This window comes from Acanthopagrus latus, chromosome 2 (assembly GCF_904848185.1).
Source record: "Acanthopagrus latus isolate v.2019 chromosome 2, fAcaLat1.1, whole genome shotgun sequence".
Taxonomy (NCBI): Eukaryota; Metazoa; Chordata; class Actinopteri; order Spariformes; family Sparidae; genus Acanthopagrus; species Acanthopagrus latus.
Window position 1 is genome coordinate 22,862,007 of NC_051040.1, and position 20,421 is coordinate 22,882,427.

The window sequence follows — 20,421 nt, forward strand, 5'->3', positions numbered from 1 at the left end:
AAAGGCTTTTAAATTGTTACAGAGTGTCTTTGGTTGCAGTCATACTCAGTTTAAACTGGGGTGGCTGAGGTTGCATTCAGGGACTTTGCATGTCTTGACCTCAGTGTTTCTAAAATGCTGGGTACTGTCTTGTTTTTGACACAAGGAAAATACGTGTAATATTCTGTCCTCACATATTGTCACCTTCTTAACATAATGGCCTGCTGCTGGCCACCTCTGGTAAAATCACCTACATCCTCAGTTGAACAGATGTGATCCTACCTATGTAGTATAATGGCCTATTCCAGTAGTGGAAATTATTTTGCCTAAGTCATAGGACAGTGGCCTTAATTTCATCATCTTTTCCCCAAGCGACCATGTAAATAGTCATCTATTGCAATAACCTTTTGTTTGAAATGTTTAATAACTAACCCTAATTCTATATTTGGTTCAGTTTTTTTTGGTTTGTTTGTTTTGTTTGTTTTTTTTAAAAAAACTTGAAAATGTGTCTTACACCATTATTTTAAGAGGGTGACGATATGTAAGTATCTGTATGGCTAAATATAGCATGCATGAATTCCCATCAGCCAATTAATATATGAAATCACCAAAGCACTTAAAAAAATCACATTCATTCATTCATTTATTTATTTATTGTCAGTCGCATAAATGAACGCGGTTTACTTTTTAAACGTCGACCGGAAGTCCTTATCTCCACCTGTCTACCTCGACGCCGGTGTCCCCACCCCAATCAGCGCGGCCCACCTGGCTTTATCAGCCGCTGTCGCGGGCAGCATGGCCACTCTCTCCGCTCAGGCCTCCGCTGACACCTGTGGATAAGTAGCTGCAGTGGCCGACACGGAAACACTGTCGCCGGCTGGGACCATGGCCAGGACTGGTTTCTGCGACTCCAAGCCCCTGTTGGACTTACACAAGAAGGTGAGCGTCTGCTCGGTGGGCTCAGCGGAACCGGTCCAAGTCACATTTTATCAACGTTTAAAAGTTTAGATGTGAGGGCTCATCAGCTGGCATCACCAGGTTGTCCTAATCTACTAATATTCTTGTTGTTTAATCTTTCCCCCACTTTCATGTTCTCAGTATATGATAGTAGATATTACATATTGATTAATCTTATGAGGGAGATAATAGAGAAACTCTTTGATTAAACCTTGATCTGAGGTTATTGCATTCACCTGCCGTGATCCCAGGTGTGGAGCAGTCTCTGATTAGAGCCACCCTTCAGGGACACTCTTATCATGCCACTGCTGGCTGTCATGCAGAGCGTGAACCAACTCCTCTCACCATCAGAGACATTAGACCAGGTCAGTTTTGAGTGTCCAATATCACATCAGTACCAGTGCACAGACTTTGTTGTCTGTGTCGTCCCTCCAGGCGGATGAGAGGCGAGCCCCGCTAAGAGCTTGGGCTAATGCCTGTGTGCCCATAGACCACTGGCAGCCTGCAGAGGTAGACGAGTCCAGGATGGCCCCTGTGAAAATGGAGACTGAATGCAGATGGGTACGCCCTCTCTCTCCCGCATGTCATCTTCACCAAACACATGCCATCCATCTCATCTTGGCCCCTGTTCCAGCTTCTTTTCCCTTCAAAGTAGTCTGACCTTAAGAGGAATGCTCTCTGGGAGATGCTGTAACATGCTTTTCCCTGTCATGATCACATCAGTCACACTAGCAAATGTCTCACTGATGAGTAAGGCGTCTGCTTTGCAGGAAAGGAGGTTATCGACGCAGACAAATGAAGACATCATCATGGGGTTCCATGAAGACAGTCGCACATGCTCAGATGGTAGTGTAATCATTATGAAACTTATTTCTTGTCTTTTCTTTTCTTTTTTCTTTCTTTTTTTTTTTTTTTTTTTTTTTAAGGAGCTCTCCTTGGCTTTTTTTCATTTTTAATGTCCTTCAGTGTTCAGGGTTTTTATGTAAAAGACCTTAAAAGGTCAAAGTCTGCACCAACAGAAGCCCCCCTCTCCCACAGGAAACACTGCTCCTGAAACGCCTCATCTGTAGTCTCACCTTCTTAATTATGTGATTTTGTGACAGCACATCGTCTAAAACGTTTGCATAATTTATGCCCAGTTGCCAGTTTGGTGTGTGTGCTGATCAGTCAGAGCAGACTGGGTATTCAGGGGGGGGAGCTAACAGTGTTTTAGACAGGGGGGTTACAGAGCTGCAGCACTGGACAGTATGATAAAACTGATTCATCAAAACATGTAACTCTATTCTACTTGTAACACGGGATGAAATGATGAACCTGAAAATGAGCAGACTGTCTCCTTTTTTAAACGATATACTGTCAGTTTGGAAAGTACTAACTCTAAGAATAGTCCACAACATTAGAAACTTTGTCCCATTTTCCATCCTGTGGAGCAGATGGCTGTATGGACAAGCCGGTGCTTCTTCACCCTCTCGGGCTGCAGGGTCTTCACAGCCTCCAGGCACTTGTACCCAGCTTGCTGCGCCGTGAAGTGGAGTTAGCGCTGGAGAAGCTGGACCTCATATGGGACCGGACATACGCATGGGACATGTTCTTGGATATGATGGTGAGACATCGTGGACAGAGGTCACTCAACAACTTCATTAGTCTTTTGTTTTATATTTCCAGTTTTTCTTTTTTAAGGATGGAACATCCTGCGCTGAAAATGCGCGGTATGCAGGCGCCGTCACTGGTTGCATACAAGAGGGACAACCTAGAGGACTGACTGGTGCAAACACTTACTGTGTCTCTGAAATATTTAGCGTCAGCCTGCTGTTTTGTGGTTTTACCCTGCAGAGAACTCAAACACAAAACTCTATGCCCAGCGCTGACCTGCCCCGGCCCTTTACTGATGTCACTCGTGCTGTCCTGGTGGACTGGCTCATTCAAGTTCATGTAAGTCTCACTGCAGAGAGGAGGTTTCTTCTCCCTCTGAGCAAAGCTGGTCTAACCATTCAGATCATGGAGGGTCATAGTTTCTTGAGATTTAGATTGTTACGCCCCCAGTGGCAGATATTACATAGTGCACATTTAATGGAATAGCTCTACGTTTGAGGGAATATGCGTTTTATTTGTTTTACTTTTTTGCAAGGAGTCGGAATGATTCCACTCAGGTCTGTATGGTAATTATCAAGCTAGTATCTGCCTAGTTTAGCATAAAGACTGGGGCTGGGGGAACTGCTGGTGTGGCTCTGTCCAAAAGTAACATCCAGCACTAAAAGCTCAAGAATTAACATTTTGTTTAATGTGTGCAAATACGAATTTTTTTTTATTTTTTTTACTGGGCGGCTGTGCAACCAGTTGCTGGCTGTTGCTCATAGCACTGAATTGATAATGTTGTTTCTCAAAATGTCTAAACTATTGCTTTAAACTTTGGGTTTGTTTTTTTTTGTTGTGTGTGTGTGTGTTTTTGTTTTTTTTTTTTGTTTTTTTTTAATCTCAAATGCCTGATTATTTCCTGCCAGGAGATGCTGCATTTTCAAGCAGAGACCCTCTATCTGGCCATACACCTCCTCAACCGCTCCCTGCGTCAGATCAAGGTGAACACGGCCAACCTGCAGCTCCTCGGCATGGTTTGCCTCTTCCTTGCTGCAAAGAAGGAAGAGTGTCTCCTCCCTGAGGTACGCTGGCTCAGCACCCCCCACCAATATTGATAAAATTGCAGTATGTTGATACACAAAGTGTGTGTTGTGCCTAACATGTAAGTAATGCTTGATTGTGTTGTTGCTGGATGAGTTGGCAAATTGTTCTTGGTTTATCGATCATTTAAAGTAAGCTGGTAGCTTTTTAAGGCCCAAAGAAAAATGATTGATCTGAGATGAACGCTACTTCATTTGTTTTTCAAATTTGATAGTATTTTCTGTGCTGCTTCCTCCAGGTGTCTGGGCTCTGCTACTTGATGGACAACACCTACACTAAGCATCAGCTGCTGCGAATGGAGCGCAAAGTCCTCTGCGGGCTCAAATTCGATTTGTCCTACTGTCCCCCTCTGCATTTCCTCTTCCTCCTTGGCTCTGTAGCTCGCTGCAGTGCAACGGTAGATCAGCATTGCGTGTTCTTTCCCTAGTGTTTTTTTTTTTTTTTTTTTTTTTTTTTAATTTCCCTGAACTTCAGTTGAAACATCCTCCAAAACACGTAACCGTGAGGTTATTTTTAAGTATGAACTTTAAAGTATGAAGGTGTGTCTGTGTGTTTTTAGGTGGTGTGGATGGCTCGGTATCTGCTGGAGCTGTCTCTCCTCGAAAGCCAGTGTGTGGTGTTTCTGCCCGTGCAGCTTGCAGGAGCGGCCCTCTGCTTGTCCCGCCAAGTTCTGCAGGAGCCCCCGACCCCAGAAGGAGAGGCTGCCTGGTGTCTGGCCTCCAGCATCCATGTTGGCAGGTGTGTCTTGACTCACAATAAGTATTCTCCTCATCCAGAGGACCCATGTATAGCCTCTACATTGGCATCATTGGTGCACACTGAGCTCTGGATTTTCTGGGGCCTAACTTCACAGATGCGAAACTTTGTTTTTTTGTCCGTCTCCATCCTACCTGTCGATCTGATTTTATATGCTTTTGATTTTTCAGTGAGACCGCCCTGCTGAGGATCATGCACATTCTGGCCAGCGCTGCAGCCAAGGCCCACACCCGAGAGACCTGTGCTACTTTTATTAAATTCTCCTGCCCAGAGACCATGCACGTCAGCAGACACCCAGGTCTAAATGACGCTCCTGCTCTGCTAGGCATATGCACCTAACATTCCTAACTCCTAGAAATGTAATTATCCCGAGGTGTAAAGGTGGAGATCACCCAAGCAATTTCACCTACTTGGCTGTGGATCCCAAGGAGTTGCCATGGAAATGGGTGAGGAAGAAGAGTGATTTTTGACACCTAACCTTGTTTAACAAAGAATGCCATGCACTTTGCATGTTTATGTAAGAGCCAAACGATTGGCACACGTTTTATGATCTTATCTTGCAGCCGGTTTAGAAAATATTTGAATTGTATTGATGTCGCTATTAGTAAAGAGGATGTCCATCAAGTTATTTCTAAAGTTTTAATGTAAAAATAAAGTGTCTGCTGCAATGTTTTGAGTTTCAGCTGTTTATTGTGCACAAACATCCAGTTTCTGTGACTATAGGTCCACATGACTGCAGAGCCACCCTCTGACTGTATGGCTGCATATCCACTCCTGCTCACACGTGCAAGCACGCTGACACAGCAGTCTGGCTCTAGAGTCATTCTGGAGAATATGGGACAGCTTATAAAGCACAACTTTAATTCTATACATTAAATGTAAAAACTAATGGACATTTTGCACACAATGTCTATTGTAAAACAAACTTGTGCTGCAGCTAATTCATGAATTGAACTCCTAACCAGGTGCAGTACAGTTGTGAGTATACAGGCTTTTAATTCCAGGCAGCAGCAGCGGCTCATAGGCTACATTGATGCATATCTGTGGTCGATGGTCAGCTGCTGTGTGGGGATAAAGCCAAATAACGTGACTAAGCCTTGATCTTTGGCTGGAAAGTCTCTCGGCGCTTTATTTATTTTCATCTGTAAAACCCAAATGAAACATTTACCATGTGCACTCAGTCTTGGTGACACTGGCTCTGTGGTCTATGCACACCATTGTCTCTCTACGGTTTCTGCCTGCTGCACGTGCACCAATTGCTGATTGGTGTCTGTAGTTATGTCACAGACCAATGGGCGTTCAGCTCGCCGAGAGTCTGTCGGACAGGCGTCAGAGTGGGTTCATCTGAGGTGACGCTCTGGAGAATCACCCTTATGCAGCGCTGTGTCGAAGGTGGGCCTCAGCCACGACCGTGTCCGCGCTGTTCCTCGATACAGGACCGAATGATATGACGTTTTGAAACACCGATCATGGGTTTTTAAACATTTCATCGCTGCATCAGACGGCGGAGTCGAGCTGGCTAGAATAAGCGCCAGGATTTCAAAATAAAAGCCCCAAAGTGGCTATTTTGGATTAACGTCAACGTAAACCCCCACGTAGGGGAATAAAAAGCAATAATATGACTCTAAATTGAGCTGGATGTTATCGGACTAGCCACCGCTGCTGCCAAAACACATTTTTTGTAATCAATCGTGTATTTTATTTTGAAACCAATCGGATGTGGTGTTCCGATTCCGGATAGTTTGACAGACGTCGCCGAATCTCGAGCCGTTTTCGCCGCACGGTGTCTTATCACACCCAGAGTGTTTAACAAAGAAGAGAAATGGATCATGTTGTACCGCAACTCCGACAGACAACAATGTAAACATGGCGCTGTTGCCTAATGTCAGCGTGGCTCGGCGCATTAAAATTGAGCATAAGGGAAGAAACGACAATTATTGGAAGTAATTGCCCGTTTTTTGTGCATTTGGAGGTAAGTGGGGGTTCTTTTGACTTTAGAAAGACCATATAACAAGTATGTTGGCTTTGTGAAAGACGTGATGTTGCTAAACCTCAGGACTTTCTATTAGCGCTTGTTTTGTAACTTCCTCTCGGGTGAATTATTCGTCGGCCTGTTGACGACCCATAATGTCGTCTAAAACGTCGACCACTTGTTTTGTTTTTTGTTTTTGTTTTTTCGTCAACGTTCACCGTCAATGTGAGAGGAAGTGTATTTGTAACAGAGGGCTGGACTGAAAGTTGAGTGTTACATAACAGAGGGGGAGGGAGGGGAGTGGGGGAGGAGGGCAGGATGGGTGCCGCTGTTACAGCTGAGAGCGAGGTGTGATGCCTTCAAGGAACCACCATCCGCTTAGAAGAATCAAAAAGTCACGTGCCGAGCGCACACGAATGAGCGAACAAGTCCTGTCAATGAAAAGGGGGTTATCTTGGACTCACGTCCTTTGTAGAGATTTCTTAGTCCTCTTGGAGACAAAGAACTCAACAGACAGCACAGTTTCAAATGTCTGTCGGGGTTGACTTGAAGAGTCAGTTCCGGCTGATCATTTTCCCTCTCTCACACGTGCTACCCGTTCTTCTGTTTTTTTTTGTTTGTTTTGTTTTGTTTTGTTTTGTTTTTATTTGTACTTTGACCATCAGATACATTAATGGCAACCAGTTCTCCAAAGCAATCAAGTCCACTGATTGTTTGACATTGTATTAAAAGTTTCTGTAAGTGGAAGTAGCCTACCTAGCGAGTGATGTCCTTGTATTGATCAGAGAGAAAATGCCTGTTTTCTTTTACATTACGCACCTATAGTACAAGGTTTATGGCATAATAGAATATCAGATAAATTGATTCCTGTTTCAGAAACGTAGTATTGAATGATGTTTGTTAAAACATAAAGTCATATGATTTAAAGATTGATGAATTCTGCATTAAAATGTGTAGAACCGACCAGCTTTGTTAAAGGCATTTTTGTTTGTTTGTTTAGTTGTGCACTTGTAGCATCCTAAATACCACCAACAATGTTCAAACCAGAGAAAACAACAAATGTACTCATGGTTAAGTTGCATTTCTTCAAATTTCCCATCATTACTTTGGGAATAGATAAGCCAGTGAACAAAACTAAACTTAGCACAAATAAAAACTTAACATTAACTCACCTGTGAGCATTTTTGACATGTTCACATGTGTGTGTTTGAATTCAGGCTAACCTCTCATGGGATCCAGCACTCCTTCTCCCCTCTCCTCTCTTTAATGCTGTTTGTGTAGTGAAGTTCGTTACTTTATAGTGAAGAACAAATTATTACATAGCTCCAGTCAGCAGTCATTATTACAGAACATCAACACCCAAAAATATGGATTGTGCCTGCTGTCAGGTTGATAAACACGAGTGCAGATAAATCCATTTTTTTTATCCCAAAGTAATATCTGAGCTCTTCTATAGTCTGTAAATGGCTCCATATCAGAGTAAAATCTGATGTGACGCTGGGTGTTTATTCCTCCAGAAGGCCCAGCTGTGGTGCTTGTGCCACCCTGTTCCAGTTCTGTACAGTGCTGTTTACCTACTTTTTAGTATTAATTAATATTAAAAGAAGAAAAAGTAAAAATATCTATAACAGTCATTACAGGCTAGGTCCTCTCCCAGCATGCAATGAAAAGTAGTAAAAGAAAAGCATAAAGAAAGCATAGAAAAAATAGCCTTGTGAAACGTGTGCAGGTGTCTCATGAGACTGAAACTTTGTTTTGTTCTAATGCTGATGATTTGTGGTGTTGAGAGACGTTCAAAATATCACGTATGCTCTAATTAGGGTCCAGTATGCCGAAGGAACAGCCTTGCTCAAACGAGCACAGTGTTTGTGCTCCATCCAGCAAGAATGCTAAAGACAAGAGCAACAGCACGACTCTGATGGCAATCCGTAAAAACAAGGATGCAGACAGCTCCAGTGGACGGGGGTCCCACTGCAGCTCGGAAAAAGACTCTGGCTACTCTGGTGAGTAAATGTAGCACATAAATAACTAGAGGATGGCAATTTGCCAATCCTTGTTCTCTCAGGTTATTTCACATAGACTCCTATATTTACAAGTCAGCTCAAGCTCTGAGCAGTATAAATGCTGCATGTGACAAACAGTGCAGTACGTTATTTTCTTGAATTACAAATTAAACAATAACATGGATGTCCTTGTGCTGACTTTCAGGTTTAATTGGATTAACCATCGACATGTCAATATGCATGTGAAGAACGTTACAAAAGGAGTGGAAATATGAATAAACGCCTGTCCCTCTCTTTTCCTTTTTTTGGATAGTATATGTTTGCATACTGTGATGTATGGTAGTAATACATAAGATGGTATGGAAAAGGGCAACAATATAAATCCCAGCTTATGTCATTAAAGGCCATCAGTTCCTAAGCATGGTTTTAGTCTGTATCCGTCAGCATTTGTCAGTTTGCTCCATTCTAACTTCTCTGCAGACGCCTCGGATTGGCAGCAGACAGATGTGGATGACCAGCGGACCAACAAAAGCCAGTCCAGAGGCAGCGAGCTTGCAGAAACCTCACAGTCAGGTCAAAACCAAGAAATTGGGCAAGGGAATTCTGTGAATCCTACCCTAATGGCAGCAGGCCATCAACTTTCACCCATTTACATCATGAACAACATGGTGCTCAAGCAGGTGAGACAGGAATAGACACTAGTCCTGTGCTGACAATGATTCTCTTAAACTGCTAGTAGAATTGGTTGTTCCCAAGGCAGTGTACACCAGAGACCTTGGCACAAGAGGTCTTGAAGGGTTAAGCCAAGAAGAGAGCTGAAGCATAGAATAGGTGATGTATAAAAAGACAATGTTAAACATTAAGTATCAAAGACAAACAAATGTCACTACTAGTTCTGCCAAATATTTTTTCAGTTTTCAAACTGATGAAAGTGAAAATGTTGTTGTGTCATTTAAAAAAAAAACAATCAGAAAGATTTTAGAAGCAAGGCTACAGACATATTCAAAATGTATTTTGTTTGTCGTAGCCTGTAGCCTGCATGAGCGGCTTATATTGCCTTGCAGCCTCACGCCCACACAGATTTTGACGGTCAACACAGCACCGTACATATGGCGGAAGTCCGTAAGAGCTCAGTTTGCAAGTCCAAAGGGTGGATAATTGGATTCAAGCTGCTGTTTACAAATGAGCTGCAATCTGTCGGGCTTGTCTGAACTTGAGCTACTGTTTCATAACCAAAGTTATGGCCACCCAGTTGTTAGAAGGCCATCTCAGAAGCTCTGTATAGACTACTGTGATGCATTAGGATGTCAATTATTATTGCACCAGGTTAAAATTTCCAAAATGATTGGTCTACAGCAATAACTAGTGGCTTTGGTAGTCGATTATTCGGTGAAGCCCCTTCTTCCCAGTCCTCCCATTTGATTGCTTTATAATCGATAAAATGTACTCATACCCATAAGTTATATGCTGCCCTTTGTGCCCTTCTTTTATCTTTATCTCCTACAGCAGGACATGATCCAGAAAACAGGTCAGCTGCCCCAGAGGAATGGAAGCAGGAAGACCAGCAGTACTAATGCCCACATGATCCTTTTACAACAGCCCAACTTGTTGCTGGCCACCCTCCAGCTCCACAAGCCCTCGTCCTGGAAGTCCAGCGTCACAGGGAAGAAAATGAATGGCACTTACCTACCAATTCTCAACTCCTACCCCCGCATTGCACCACACCCCAGCAAGAAGACGCCTGATAAATCTTCATCCAATAATGAATCCCAGAATCTGAGCAAGAGGGTGTGCACTGAGCATAAGAATGATGACACACTTGTGAATCTAGCTGAGCAGCACCTTAATAAGCAACCCAAATTAGCAGTCCTAACCTCTGGGCTGCCACATTCACCCTCAGCCAGAGATAGTCAGTCCTCTTCCAGTTCCATGATGGTCTCCTCCAGCTGGGGCTCCACATCTGGCTCCTCCATCTCAACCAGAGCGCTTCACAGACACGGCAGCAGCAGCAGCAGCGGCAGCAGCAGCATTCGCCATCGCCGTTTCCTCAACACAGTAGATATCCTCCGACAATCAGGTCTGCTGGACATTACGCTGCGCACAAAGGAACTGCTGCGCCAGAGCAACACCACAGAGCGAGACATTGCCCAGCTGCGCCAGCACACGGAGCTACTGTGCCAGGCTGCCAGCAACCCCACCTGCAGCCTTAACGGTCTCACAGCCTGGGAGCATGTACACCGAACCATGGCAGAGTCTGGCAGCTACCCCAACCTTAAAATCCTGCAAAATGTACAAATCCAAGAACCACCAATTTTTTCCACCGGTGACACCAAAGACCCACTATCTGCTGAGAGCTCGGAGGGGCCGCCTTCACACTTTTTCACTACCATCCCAGAACCAAATCAGACCTGTCCTGTGCCACAGCAGTCTCACTCAGGACAAGGCAGGGAGCTTGAGGCGGGTTTTAAATCTTTAGAGAAAGTCACCTTCATGCCTCCTGATAGTTCTACTGGTTAACACAATCTGCAGTGCCTTTTAAAGGGGGAGTACTCAGGGCTGGCCAGTGGAAGAATAGTAGTTAATTTGGATATCATATGTAGATTTAATGGTTTATCCCTGGTCATTTAAACCTACTTCTATAGGAATAATATATCAGCTGATCTATTATACAGTATTATCAAAGAATAGCTGACAAAAAAGCTTTGCTAATTCAATGTCAAATCCTGTTGTTTTGTTATTTATTATAAAGCAAAATCAGGAAATGTTGGACTGTTACCAGCAGCACTTAAATCAGCTCCTATACAGATGACAGCAAGCTTGATGAAAGAGTAAAACAGCAGGTGTCTGAAAGTCCCAACAAAGAAACAGGAAAGAAACTAAATTTCATTTGGTTAAAAGTTACAAAAGTACAGAGAGCTTAACACACAAGTGTTTTAAAAAACGTCTTTCTGTCTGGTCTCTTGCACAGACTTATACTGAGTATTGAAGAGGGGTCATTGTTGGCGGGGGGTCACTGTCATGAGACATCACTGCAGGGAAGGGTGGACGGGCTTTGGCCCCACTCTGGAGATGTCATGGCTCGGCTCAACCTTCACAGTTAAACTGGTAATAGAAATGCAAATCAGCATGGCATGGTTTGACCGGGTTTGACCAAAAGTGCCAATGAAAAAGCCCCATTTCATATCTAAAAGATGATCCTTAATTAATGCACTCAAGTGCGATTCAATCCTGAGGCACCATCTTTATTTCACATTGCCTCTGCAGACTTTTAAAGGCCACACAGATGAATGGAGGAGCTTGTGCATGTGAGCCACTTAAAGGATTATGTGAAAATATAATGCGTTGCTCTGGAGGCAGAGGAAACAGACACAGGTGGCACTTAATGCATGGATGAACCACGGTATGTGTTATCTGTTGAGTTGGTCATTTCACTGTCAGACCAGCTTAATTCAGGGAAAAGATCCATCTCCTGGTAGGTAAATGTCTCTTCTGACCTGCTTTACCCGAGAGGGATCCCAGCAGTCCAAACGCGGCGATAAACAGGACTGCGGCTTTCAAATCAACGCAGCTGAAGCTCAAGGCTCCCACAATCCCGAGGCTCAGCTGGTGTCAGTTTCTCTGTAACGTCACAAAGTGCACTACACTGGACTGCTGCAAGGACTTCTATCCAAATACTTTTCAGCGAAGCCTTAAAAACTCTCTTTCACTTGGTATTGTTTTGCATTCCCAGGACACAACCTTCACACGTCACGCACTCATTGGGTTCACTGAAGCCTTTGTTTGGTTTAAAAATAAAGACTGTATGAATCTCCGAGATAATCAGTTATCATATTCCCTCTCATGCACCAGCTTTGTTGTCTGCTTTTACTCTTTTCTCTTATTTTGCACCAAACTTTTTAATTGTTGTTATGTGTTCATCTGTTTTTAGATGGGTTGATGATGTCATGGAGAGAGAGATGTGAATATGGGAGAGTTTGACAGCGTTTAAGTATAGAAGTATGTCGGCCTAGTGGTTAAATGAATGTGGTATGTGTTTGATTTTTTTTTTTCCTTCAATTTCTTTGTGCTTGTGCCAGCCATGCACATATTTCAGAAATTAAAATTGGTTTATATGGTATTTTTGTCATCATTTTCAGGTAGAGACATTATGTTTTCAGGTTCCCCATCTGTCCCTTCTTATCATTCTTGTGAGTGCGATATCTTGGATTTTCATCAGATTTGGCTACAGCGTCCTCTTGGAATCAAGGATGAACTGATTACAGTTTGGTGGTGAAAGAACAAGGTCACAGAGCACATTATAGGCCAAAACCCAAGATTTCTCACGTCTGATTGAATAAAACGATAAAGTGATGACATTTTATATCCATAAGGTCAAATAACAGCTTCACTGTGACATCATAATAGTCGAACGCTTTTCTGGCCATTTTCAACAACAGTATAACTGAGGAACAGAGGGGAGACTGTGACCATTTAACATTTGTCGGATAATGAACGCTAGTCTTGGATGTCCTCTTTCAAATTGAAATTGAAAATTGGGTGAGTGAAGAATCCACGTTGTACACTTTGTAGCATCTTTGCAGCAACATCAATATATGAAGCACTGTCTGCTGTCACAGCTACAGCTGTGTGTTGTATCAGAAGCAGCTTTATTGGCCCAACATGTGAACAGACACAATGAAATTTGAATGTTTTTTTGTTTCTTTCAATGAACTGACAAAGCAGATGTCCACCACAAGCTAACACGAAGCCTCGGTGACGAGGCTCACTATCAGTCCTCTGTACGCGTCTGTGAAAGATAGCACCTTCACCGGAATCATACAGGTCTATATAGTGATACATGTTACCAGATTCCTTCTAAGTTTTCACTACATTCTGTATATCATGGGTCCTAACGACCTGCTTATTATTATTATTGGCATAAGGCATAAAACTACGAAGCAGTAATTCTAGTTTCTAGTTTGCATCACCTTGAGCTCATCCAGCTGCCTCCATGGAAACTGATACGCGTCAACAAGGCTGTGATGCACATGCAAGATACACATGTACACATGTGCTTGATCGTCTTCCTGCTCTTGAAAACCATTACACAAGTATCCATCCCATTTGTCCACTGAGTGCCATGGTGACTGAGAGAATTCTCTGGATTTTGTGTCCTTTTTTACTTTGTTTTTTTTTACAAGTCAAATATGCTAGCACTGTTGTCATGGAGTGTTTTACAGTGTATGTCTGGGTTCTCTCTCAATAGTCATGGCTCGGCTCAACCTTCACAGTAAAACTGGTAATAGAAATGCAAATCAGCGTGGCATGGTTTGACTGGGTTTGACCAAAAGTGCCAATGAAAAAGCCCCATTTGAAATCTGAAAGTTAATCCTTAATTAATGCACTCAAGTGCAATTCAATCCTGAGGCACCATCTTTATTTAATATTGCCTCTGCAGACTTTTAAAGGCCACACAGATGGTCTTTAAATTTTAACAACATTCTGCACAGATAACAATCATTTATTTCTGAATCATTTAAGTTTGAGTGTACATTTACATTGCCATTTTTGTTAGATTACAGTTCATTAGAAGAGTAAGATTTTCACGATTGTCTCCAAAAAACAAAACAAAACAAAAAAAAACACTTTGAAAGTGTTTTTTTTCTCTGTGCTGTTACCTCAGCATGTGGTGATTACAATAGGAGGCTTCTTCAATAACCACACCATTTTATGAGTCGAGTATCCATGATCACCATTATGTAACTAAAATGAATAAAACAAGTCTTGCTTCTCTTTGACATTTAAACTGTAGATACAGAAGAAAGCTGTATCACCAGTAACCAGCCAGCTCAGTACAAGATCTCGGTTGTTGAACACATTAAACGAGCTGTTCGGGATCAATTTACGCTTCATATCAACTGACAGCCAGCTGTTGTTGCTGATCTTCCCCGATGATGTGCTGCAGCTCAGTTTCTCCCTTTTGGGGCAGCGTGCAGGAGGGGTCAGGCTGGCACAGGTGATGGAGACGCTAAGAAATCGAGAGAAATATTCAATAGGTGAAACATGTGAAACGAGACCTCTATGACATTGTTTTAATGGAACCACCAGTATCAGTAATACTGGATGTTTGATCAGATCCCCCCACAAACTGTAGAAAATGTAGTTTGTACTCAATGTTGCACTTGCATCACTGAGATGAAGAATTTGACTCTCACAGTTCGCTCACAGATGATCTACAGATCTGGTTGTAACAAGTTTTATGTAGAGCAACTGTGGAACTGTTTTCTTTTAACCAAGCTACACCCCCAACCTTGCCACAGCAGAGAAGGACGCGTGCATCTCGGTTTAAATCTAGATTATCCAGACAGATTAATACACAACAGATAATTGATTTTTAGGTGAGTACACAGGTACAGTGATGGGGACTGTTTGACTGAAGACAAACACTGCCCTTTTTGCTTTTTATTCACATACTCAAATCTAATAGCTAATGTTTTGCACTCAGATTTTAAGAAAAGTTGTCAAGCACATGAGTTGGACTTCAATTGTCATTTTGAAGTTTTTAGATAGACTATACTTAACACAAGGACATGTATTATTATACTGTAACACTGAGGGGCCTGACTCACCAGTGAGACCAGAGGAGTGAGGTAAAGCCAGCAGATTTTAAAGAACGGGTTGACACGCACACCTGTCATGTCCTTTATGATGCCATGCAACCGCTCGGCCCCTTCAGAGGAGATGAGGTTGGATGAACAAAAAACAGATCAGATTACATGTTTGTAAATTACTCATTTAAAGGGTAACTTTTCTTTTTTATGCATAAATGTTACTTAGACCATATTCACATGGTGGCCATTTTTCTCTGGGTGCTGGGGTACTGTTATGCTGCTGTGTTGCAGGTTATATATGCGTAGGGAATTTTGATGAATCATTACTATTTCACCACTTAAGGTTAAACTGAAAAGATACCGAACAATAAAAATCTGGAGCTAAATTTGGCATATTTTGAGGTAAAACAACGTATAACCCATGGGCTAACATTAGCATCCAGCCACTTCCCAGCTAACATTACCGACTGATTACACCCAGTGTGTTTCACTTCCACTTGGGGCACTTTTATGCTAACATCAGAATCGCTGTTTTTAAAACACTAAGAAGGCTCAACACAACATGAAACTTTGCTCAAATATAGCAAGATACTTCTAGGTGGCAGGACGATACTTTTGGATGGAAGGACGGCAGCTAGCGGAGGAAACATCTGCTAACGTGAGTGGTTCAAAAACTTTATTTTTAGTAAACTCTGTGTACACAAACAATGTTCTCAATGCTCATGTTCATGTGTAGAGACCCTGGTTATACTACGAGCAAAGTTTCATGTTTTGTCAAGCCTTCTAAGTGTTATAAAATAGCGATTTTGATGCTGGTGTAAAAGTGCCCCAGCACCAAGTTGCTGGGAGGACAACAGCTAACCTTAGCTAAAGAGGTAACTTACGTGGACTTCATATATCGTCTTTACAGTTGCTTGTCATATGGGAAAAGGTGAAAGAAACCCCCTCTGTCTATACCACTTGCAACTTGGCACACAGGGTATAAGATGGCCGCCATATCAATATGGTCTACTAGGAGCACTGATAGTGCCCCTTTAAAACAAAGGTTACCTACCAAAAAGCCATGCCAGTGCCAGGGATTCAAACACACTCATAAAAAGGATGCAGGCTCCGTTACAAGCGTAGTAGTCAAACAACTGGAACGTATACATGCCTCCCTGGAGACGAGAGCAGAGACAACAGATATTTTTTTCAAATATAGTCTATACAATATATCAACCAACGTCAAGTATAATGTAAGTAAAATGTCATGAGTAGCGATGCAAAATAATAAAACTACTCAATGGTTTGCGTCACATGCACATCATCAGCCTGTCATTTCATCTTATAGCCTTTTTTGTTTGATATCGATAAAATGTTCATAATCTCGTGTTGAAATCATCTTGTTATAATGGTAGGATAAAGTCCTGATATATAACATTGTTGATTTTTTTTTTTTTTTTGCCACAATACACTGCCATATTGGATTAATAAATGATAAATGTTCATGTTACATTACATGCTGACCTCAGTGAGCATGACGAGCTGAGAAAAGAAGCACACAAGGCAGAAGACGAGTAGCAAACGTTCCCGTCGGCCTGCCCTGCGCATTGTCGTGGGGAACATATCTATGATTGTTGTCATCACCACTTCCATGGCAACAAACTGTACAGCGAAAGGAGACGGAGTCGGAGCTTTTGCAAATGTAATTATGATCCTCTACAAAAAAGGGGGGGGGGGGGGGAATGTTAAATATTAATTGTGTGTCCAGACCCAAGAGAATGAGCATGACAAAGAAACAGATGGACCACAGTTGGGGCAGAGGCATCATGGCTACAGCCTGAGGGTAAGCAATGAAGGCCAAGCCGGGACCTGGAAACAACATCAGAGTGATGCAACAAGACTGCCTCCTTCTCCTATCTGCCTGTGCTGTTTTGACAATTTAGCATCAATAGCATTGTTATTTAAAGGAAAATATGCGTCCACATGGTGATGAATCAATCACCAGTCAATCAAGCAACACACAAACGACAGTCGTCTCTCTCAGCGTCAAAGTGATGTTTTCAGTGATGGCTTCTTTTGGTGAGGAAGATAAAAAAAAAAAAAAAAATCCAGCTTGTGGCAAAAGGGGTCAGATTGTGTTTGCACAATTAATAACTGGGAACAGACTAAAGACACATAAACACAGTAAGGGTCTGACCATGAGGACATAAGTGTATATTGATGTGTGTATATACGTTTATCTACTCTATGATACCATGGACTCACAGCTCTGGGCTGAGTTAGTGTTACAATGCTTGTCCTGTGGCTGGTTGTCCTCAAGATGGCAGCAAAGATTGTACCTCTGGTGGAAGAAGTGCTCACAAGTACTGGTGCATGTCCGCATTCATTTTTTACCCTCTCCCTAATATTTGATGCCTTTGTGTGTGAAATAATGCAGATTTAGATCTTGTTGAGCCTAAAAATGTTTTGTTGTTGCTGTAATTAAACCATGTCAGAAGTTTAGATGGGAAAACTCTCTTTGATAAGTAAGGGTTAGTTAGATCAAAAGAATGAGCAGCATCACATAAGGGAAGGTAGCGGTGAAATACACCACCTGGATAAAAAAGACGACCATTCGAGCATTAAAAAAAATGCTGTGCGTAAACATCTACCACAGATTTATGACTCATATAAATACCTTTCCAGTAGACTTGACCCCTTTCCAGATACAAAAGTAGCAGGTGATCCACATAACAATTACGCACAACAGTATCTCCCACCTGATGCTGCCTATCTCCTCGATCCCCCCTGAGATAGCCAGCACTCGTCGTCTAAGAAGGAAAAATTATGGACCAAAATGTTAAATAGAAACTGATCGGGACTAATTATTGCACAATTAAAGGAACATGAGGCTTGAATTTGTTAATCTAGGAACATACTCCCAGAATTCTGTGGCAGCAGATGTTGTGAGAGTCTGATTGGTCAGTTGAGCAGTCGTATTGATTGTGGAAAAGTCTAGACAGTCATCTGAAAGGATAGTGAGGAAGAAAGATAACAATAACCACTCATGTCATTTCATTTAAAGCACTTTTTCAGTGGATGTTTTGCCATTATTTAGAGGGAGGATGTAATGAAATGTGACATTGGAGTAATCAGAACAAACACTCATTAATTCACACATTGCTCACATTTAATATAGTATAAGGTTGTAGCCTTTAGTTTCTGTCAACATCATGTCACCTAGATCACTTAGAATAGTTTGAACATTAACTCTGATGATAAGTCAGGTAAAGCAGTAGGTGGTGTACAAGTCCAGCAACAAGTCTAGTGTCACAATCTGACAACACATTCTCTGTGTAGCAACCATGTTTTTTTGTTCATTAACACACCAAAGTTGAAAGAACAAATTCCTAACACAGGAAATGGGACCATCTGAGGAGCACATGCATCCGGGGAAAAACCTTTCCAGTTACATTATGTGTTTCTGAAGTTTTAGCCAAATTAGGGACCAAAAGGATATCTTGGCTTCTTGCTAACAGGATGCAAGTCAACCATAATACAAACGACAGTGTCCATTGAACCTGTGTTCCAGTAGTTGTTGCAGGTGGCCCAGGGGAGCTGGGGGCTGAAGGAGAACACCAGGTAGAGCAGAGCCCAGGACAGAATGATGATGTAGGTCATACAGCTGTAGAGGAGGATTAACTGTCCACCATAGCCAACACCTGAGAGGCCACATGGTTATCTAGGTTATAGACAAGCAGAATGAAAACGCCTGCATTTATCCAATCCAAACCCCTTTTTGATCAGGCCCACAGGAACAGGACTGTCAAATCTGAAACAGCTTACTCACTCAGAGGGACCAACTAATAATAATAGATTTAAAGTGAAAAATAAACCCTTTTTGTAATTTCTAGTATAATAAATATACTGGAAATAACATACACAAGCACCTTTTTGACAAGTGGAGGAAACCGCTTGAAATGTTACTTGGTTCTACCCAAGTTGAAATATTTGGAGCTAATACTTTCATGAGCTCAACAATCACCTATCATAAATTCAATCTCCAAACATGTCTATTGTGGAAAAGTTTCTTTGTTGTAAAGATTCATGTTTTGTTTGTATGTTTGGAATGAAAATTAAATCAGACACAGACAGTGTTTTTAAAGAGAATGCCACAGTTTTACCATGGCCCTGTGTCACACACACAAATCAACTAGAATATTTCCCATGGCCCTCAATTAAACACATCAATACTGTGATCACCATCATGAAACATTGCAACTATGTTCTACCTTCTGCCAGCGGGCATAGCTTCCTCCAGCAGGTTATGCTGCCCTCCTGGGTGAACTGACCCACAGTGGTCTCCAGCAGGAACAGGGGAACGCCGCAGGTCACCATAAATACCAGATAGGGCACCAGGAACGCACCTGCATTTGCAAAGTATACCACAATGCATACCTGCAGCACAGATTTTGGGTAGGGAGCAGAGAGCATCATGTTTACTTACCCCCTCCATTTTTGTAGCAGAGGTAAGGGAACCTCCACACGTTGCCCAGACCGATGACATTTCCACCTACGGCCAGGAGAAACTCCACCTTACTGCCCCAGTGTCCTCTCTCCTCCACCTGGGCTTGCTTGTGTTTGGTTGCACATGTTTTATTCATCATCCTCAAAAGCTCTGTCTGAACCAAATACACTGTGTTCAGATTTTCTTTGCCTTTATATTCATTCCCAATTCTGTGTCATGTAATGAGCAACTGCCTCAGCTGTTAATCAGTTCTAGGTGGAAACTATCTCCAGGCTGGACATGATTTACAATCACTAAAGATTTCTTGGTTCATCTGTTCCTAAGTCTTCCCATTGTAAAACCTGCCTTTGCTGCCCGATGCCCGGGCAGGAATTTAAACATTCCTGAATATGCACACAAGATGTCTCCTACTTCACTGTAAAGTCCACTCTCAGTCTCAGTGTATGTGCACTGGAGGCCTTGAGTATCCACATCACACTTGTGTACTGTATGTGAATACTGGACCAGGATTGACATCCAAACATTTACTGATGTCACAAATCATGCCCATGCCTCTTACAATCAGATTTTTCAACAAGAGAAAATGTTAGCTTTGACTGATGAATGTGGCTGTGAATGGCTGCTGTATTTCATCACACATCTATCCTGATAAATTGACCGCACAAGGAAAAACTGATATCCCCAAAGTCAGGTGTCTACTTATAGGATATTACTTTCATGTACTCTGGCACTAAGTTCTCTCCATAAGTAAAGTCATTTATGTTCTGATTATACATCCTATGAAGGCTAACATAATAAGTGTTGATGTATATTGCCTGTGTGAGTCAAGTATTCTGTGGATCCATGTAATAGACTTCAGTAGACACACTGTCCAAGACAAGTTGTTTATCTTTATGCCCACTTCCAATTTGTTTTTGTCTTTTAAACAGAACTGAATTACCCAGCTGAAACAGGCTCCTCAAAATGATCAATGGCAGGAATGTTTCAGGTGTTCAGAAG

At 42.2% G+C, this 20,421-nt stretch overlaps 3 protein-coding genes across 5 annotated transcripts; 2 read left to right on the top strand and 1 right to left on the bottom strand.

Annotated features, from left to right (window-relative positions):
• The first annotated feature begins 715 nt into the window (after positions 1-715).
• LOC119032268 (cyclin P) lies at positions 716-5,040 on the top strand. Of its 2 annotated transcripts, XM_037121245.1 has the most exons (9): positions 717-918; positions 1,372-1,497; positions 1,707-1,782; positions 2,370-2,539; positions 2,770-2,868; positions 3,438-3,593; positions 3,851-4,009; positions 4,172-4,350; positions 4,539-5,040. In XM_037121245.1, exons 1-9 carry the CDS (start codon positions 865-867, stop codon positions 4,705-4,707), a joined length of 1,188 nt encoding a protein of 395 aa, XP_036977140.1. In that variant the 5' UTR covers positions 717-864; the 3' UTR covers positions 4,708-5,040. The 2 variants fall into 2 exon arrangements, with proteins under 2 accessions (XP_036977150.1, XP_036977140.1); XM_037121255.1 differs by lacking the exon at positions 1,372-1,497 and having other exon boundaries at positions 716-918.
• Positions 5,041-5,746: 706 nt separating this feature from the next.
• On the top strand, positions 5,747-12,460 carry si:ch211-132b12.7 (uncharacterized protein LOC564531 homolog). Of its 2 annotated transcripts, none has more exons than XM_037121234.1 (4): positions 5,747-6,340; positions 8,161-8,343; positions 8,824-9,023; positions 9,853-12,460. In XM_037121234.1, exons 2-4 carry the CDS (start codon positions 8,169-8,171, stop codon positions 10,858-10,860), a joined length of 1,383 nt encoding a protein of 460 aa, XP_036977129.1. In that variant the 5' UTR covers positions 5,747-6,340; positions 8,161-8,168; the 3' UTR covers positions 10,861-12,460. The 2 variants fall into 2 exon arrangements, with proteins under 2 accessions (XP_036977129.1, XP_036977119.1); XM_037121224.1 differs by having other exon boundaries at positions 5,752-6,340; positions 9,850-12,460.
• Positions 12,461-14,082: 1,622 nt separating this feature from the next.
• On the bottom strand, positions 14,083-20,326 carry LOC119032275 (sodium- and chloride-dependent GABA transporter 2-like). The gene is made up of 8 exons (XM_037121262.1): positions 19,402-20,326; positions 19,187-19,321; positions 18,476-18,616; positions 17,834-17,921; positions 17,593-17,725; positions 15,988-16,090; positions 14,952-15,052; positions 14,083-14,350 (listed from the first exon to the last, which is right to left on the bottom strand). Exons 1-8 carry the CDS (start codon positions 19,559-19,561, stop codon positions 14,237-14,239), a joined length of 975 nt encoding a protein of 324 aa, XP_036977157.1. The 5' UTR covers positions 19,562-20,326; the 3' UTR covers positions 14,083-14,236.
• Positions 20,327-20,421: the final 95 nt, after the last annotated feature.

Coding starts and splice junctions, on each gene's coding strand:
- si:ch211-132b12.7 (XM_037121224.1), top strand. CDS start 8,169: ATGCCGAAGGAACAGCCTTGCTCAAACGAGCACAGTGTTTGTGCTCCA. Junction 8,344..8,823: donor AAAAGACTCTGGCTACTCTG/GTGAGTAAATGT, acceptor ACTTCTCTGCAG/ACGCCTCGGATTGGCAGCAG. Junction 9,024..9,849: donor ACAACATGGTGCTCAAGCAG/GTGAGACAGGAA, acceptor TATCTCCTACAG/CAGGACATGATCCAGAAAAC.
- LOC119032268 (XM_037121245.1), top strand. CDS start 865: ATGGCCAGGACTGGTTTCTGCGACTCCAAGCCCCTGTTGGACTTACAC. Junction 2,869..3,437: donor ACTGGCTCATTCAAGTTCAT/GTAAGTCTCACT, acceptor ATTTCCTGCCAG/GAGATGCTGCATTTTCAAGC. Junction 4,351..4,538: donor TCCAGCATCCATGTTGGCAG/GTGTGTCTTGAC, acceptor TTGATTTTTCAG/TGAGACCGCCCTGCTGAGGA.
- LOC119032275 (XM_037121262.1), bottom strand. CDS start 19,561: ATGATGAATAAAACATGTGCAACCAAACACAAGCAAGCCCAGGTGGAG. Junction 19,322..19,401: donor CTGCTACAAAAATGGAGGGG/GTAAGTAAACAT, acceptor TTGCAAATGCAG/GTGCGTTCCTGGTGCCCTAT. Junction 15,053..15,987: donor GGCACTGGCATGGCTTTTTG/GTAGGTAACCTT, acceptor TCTCCTCTGAAG/GGGCCGAGCGGTTGCATGGC.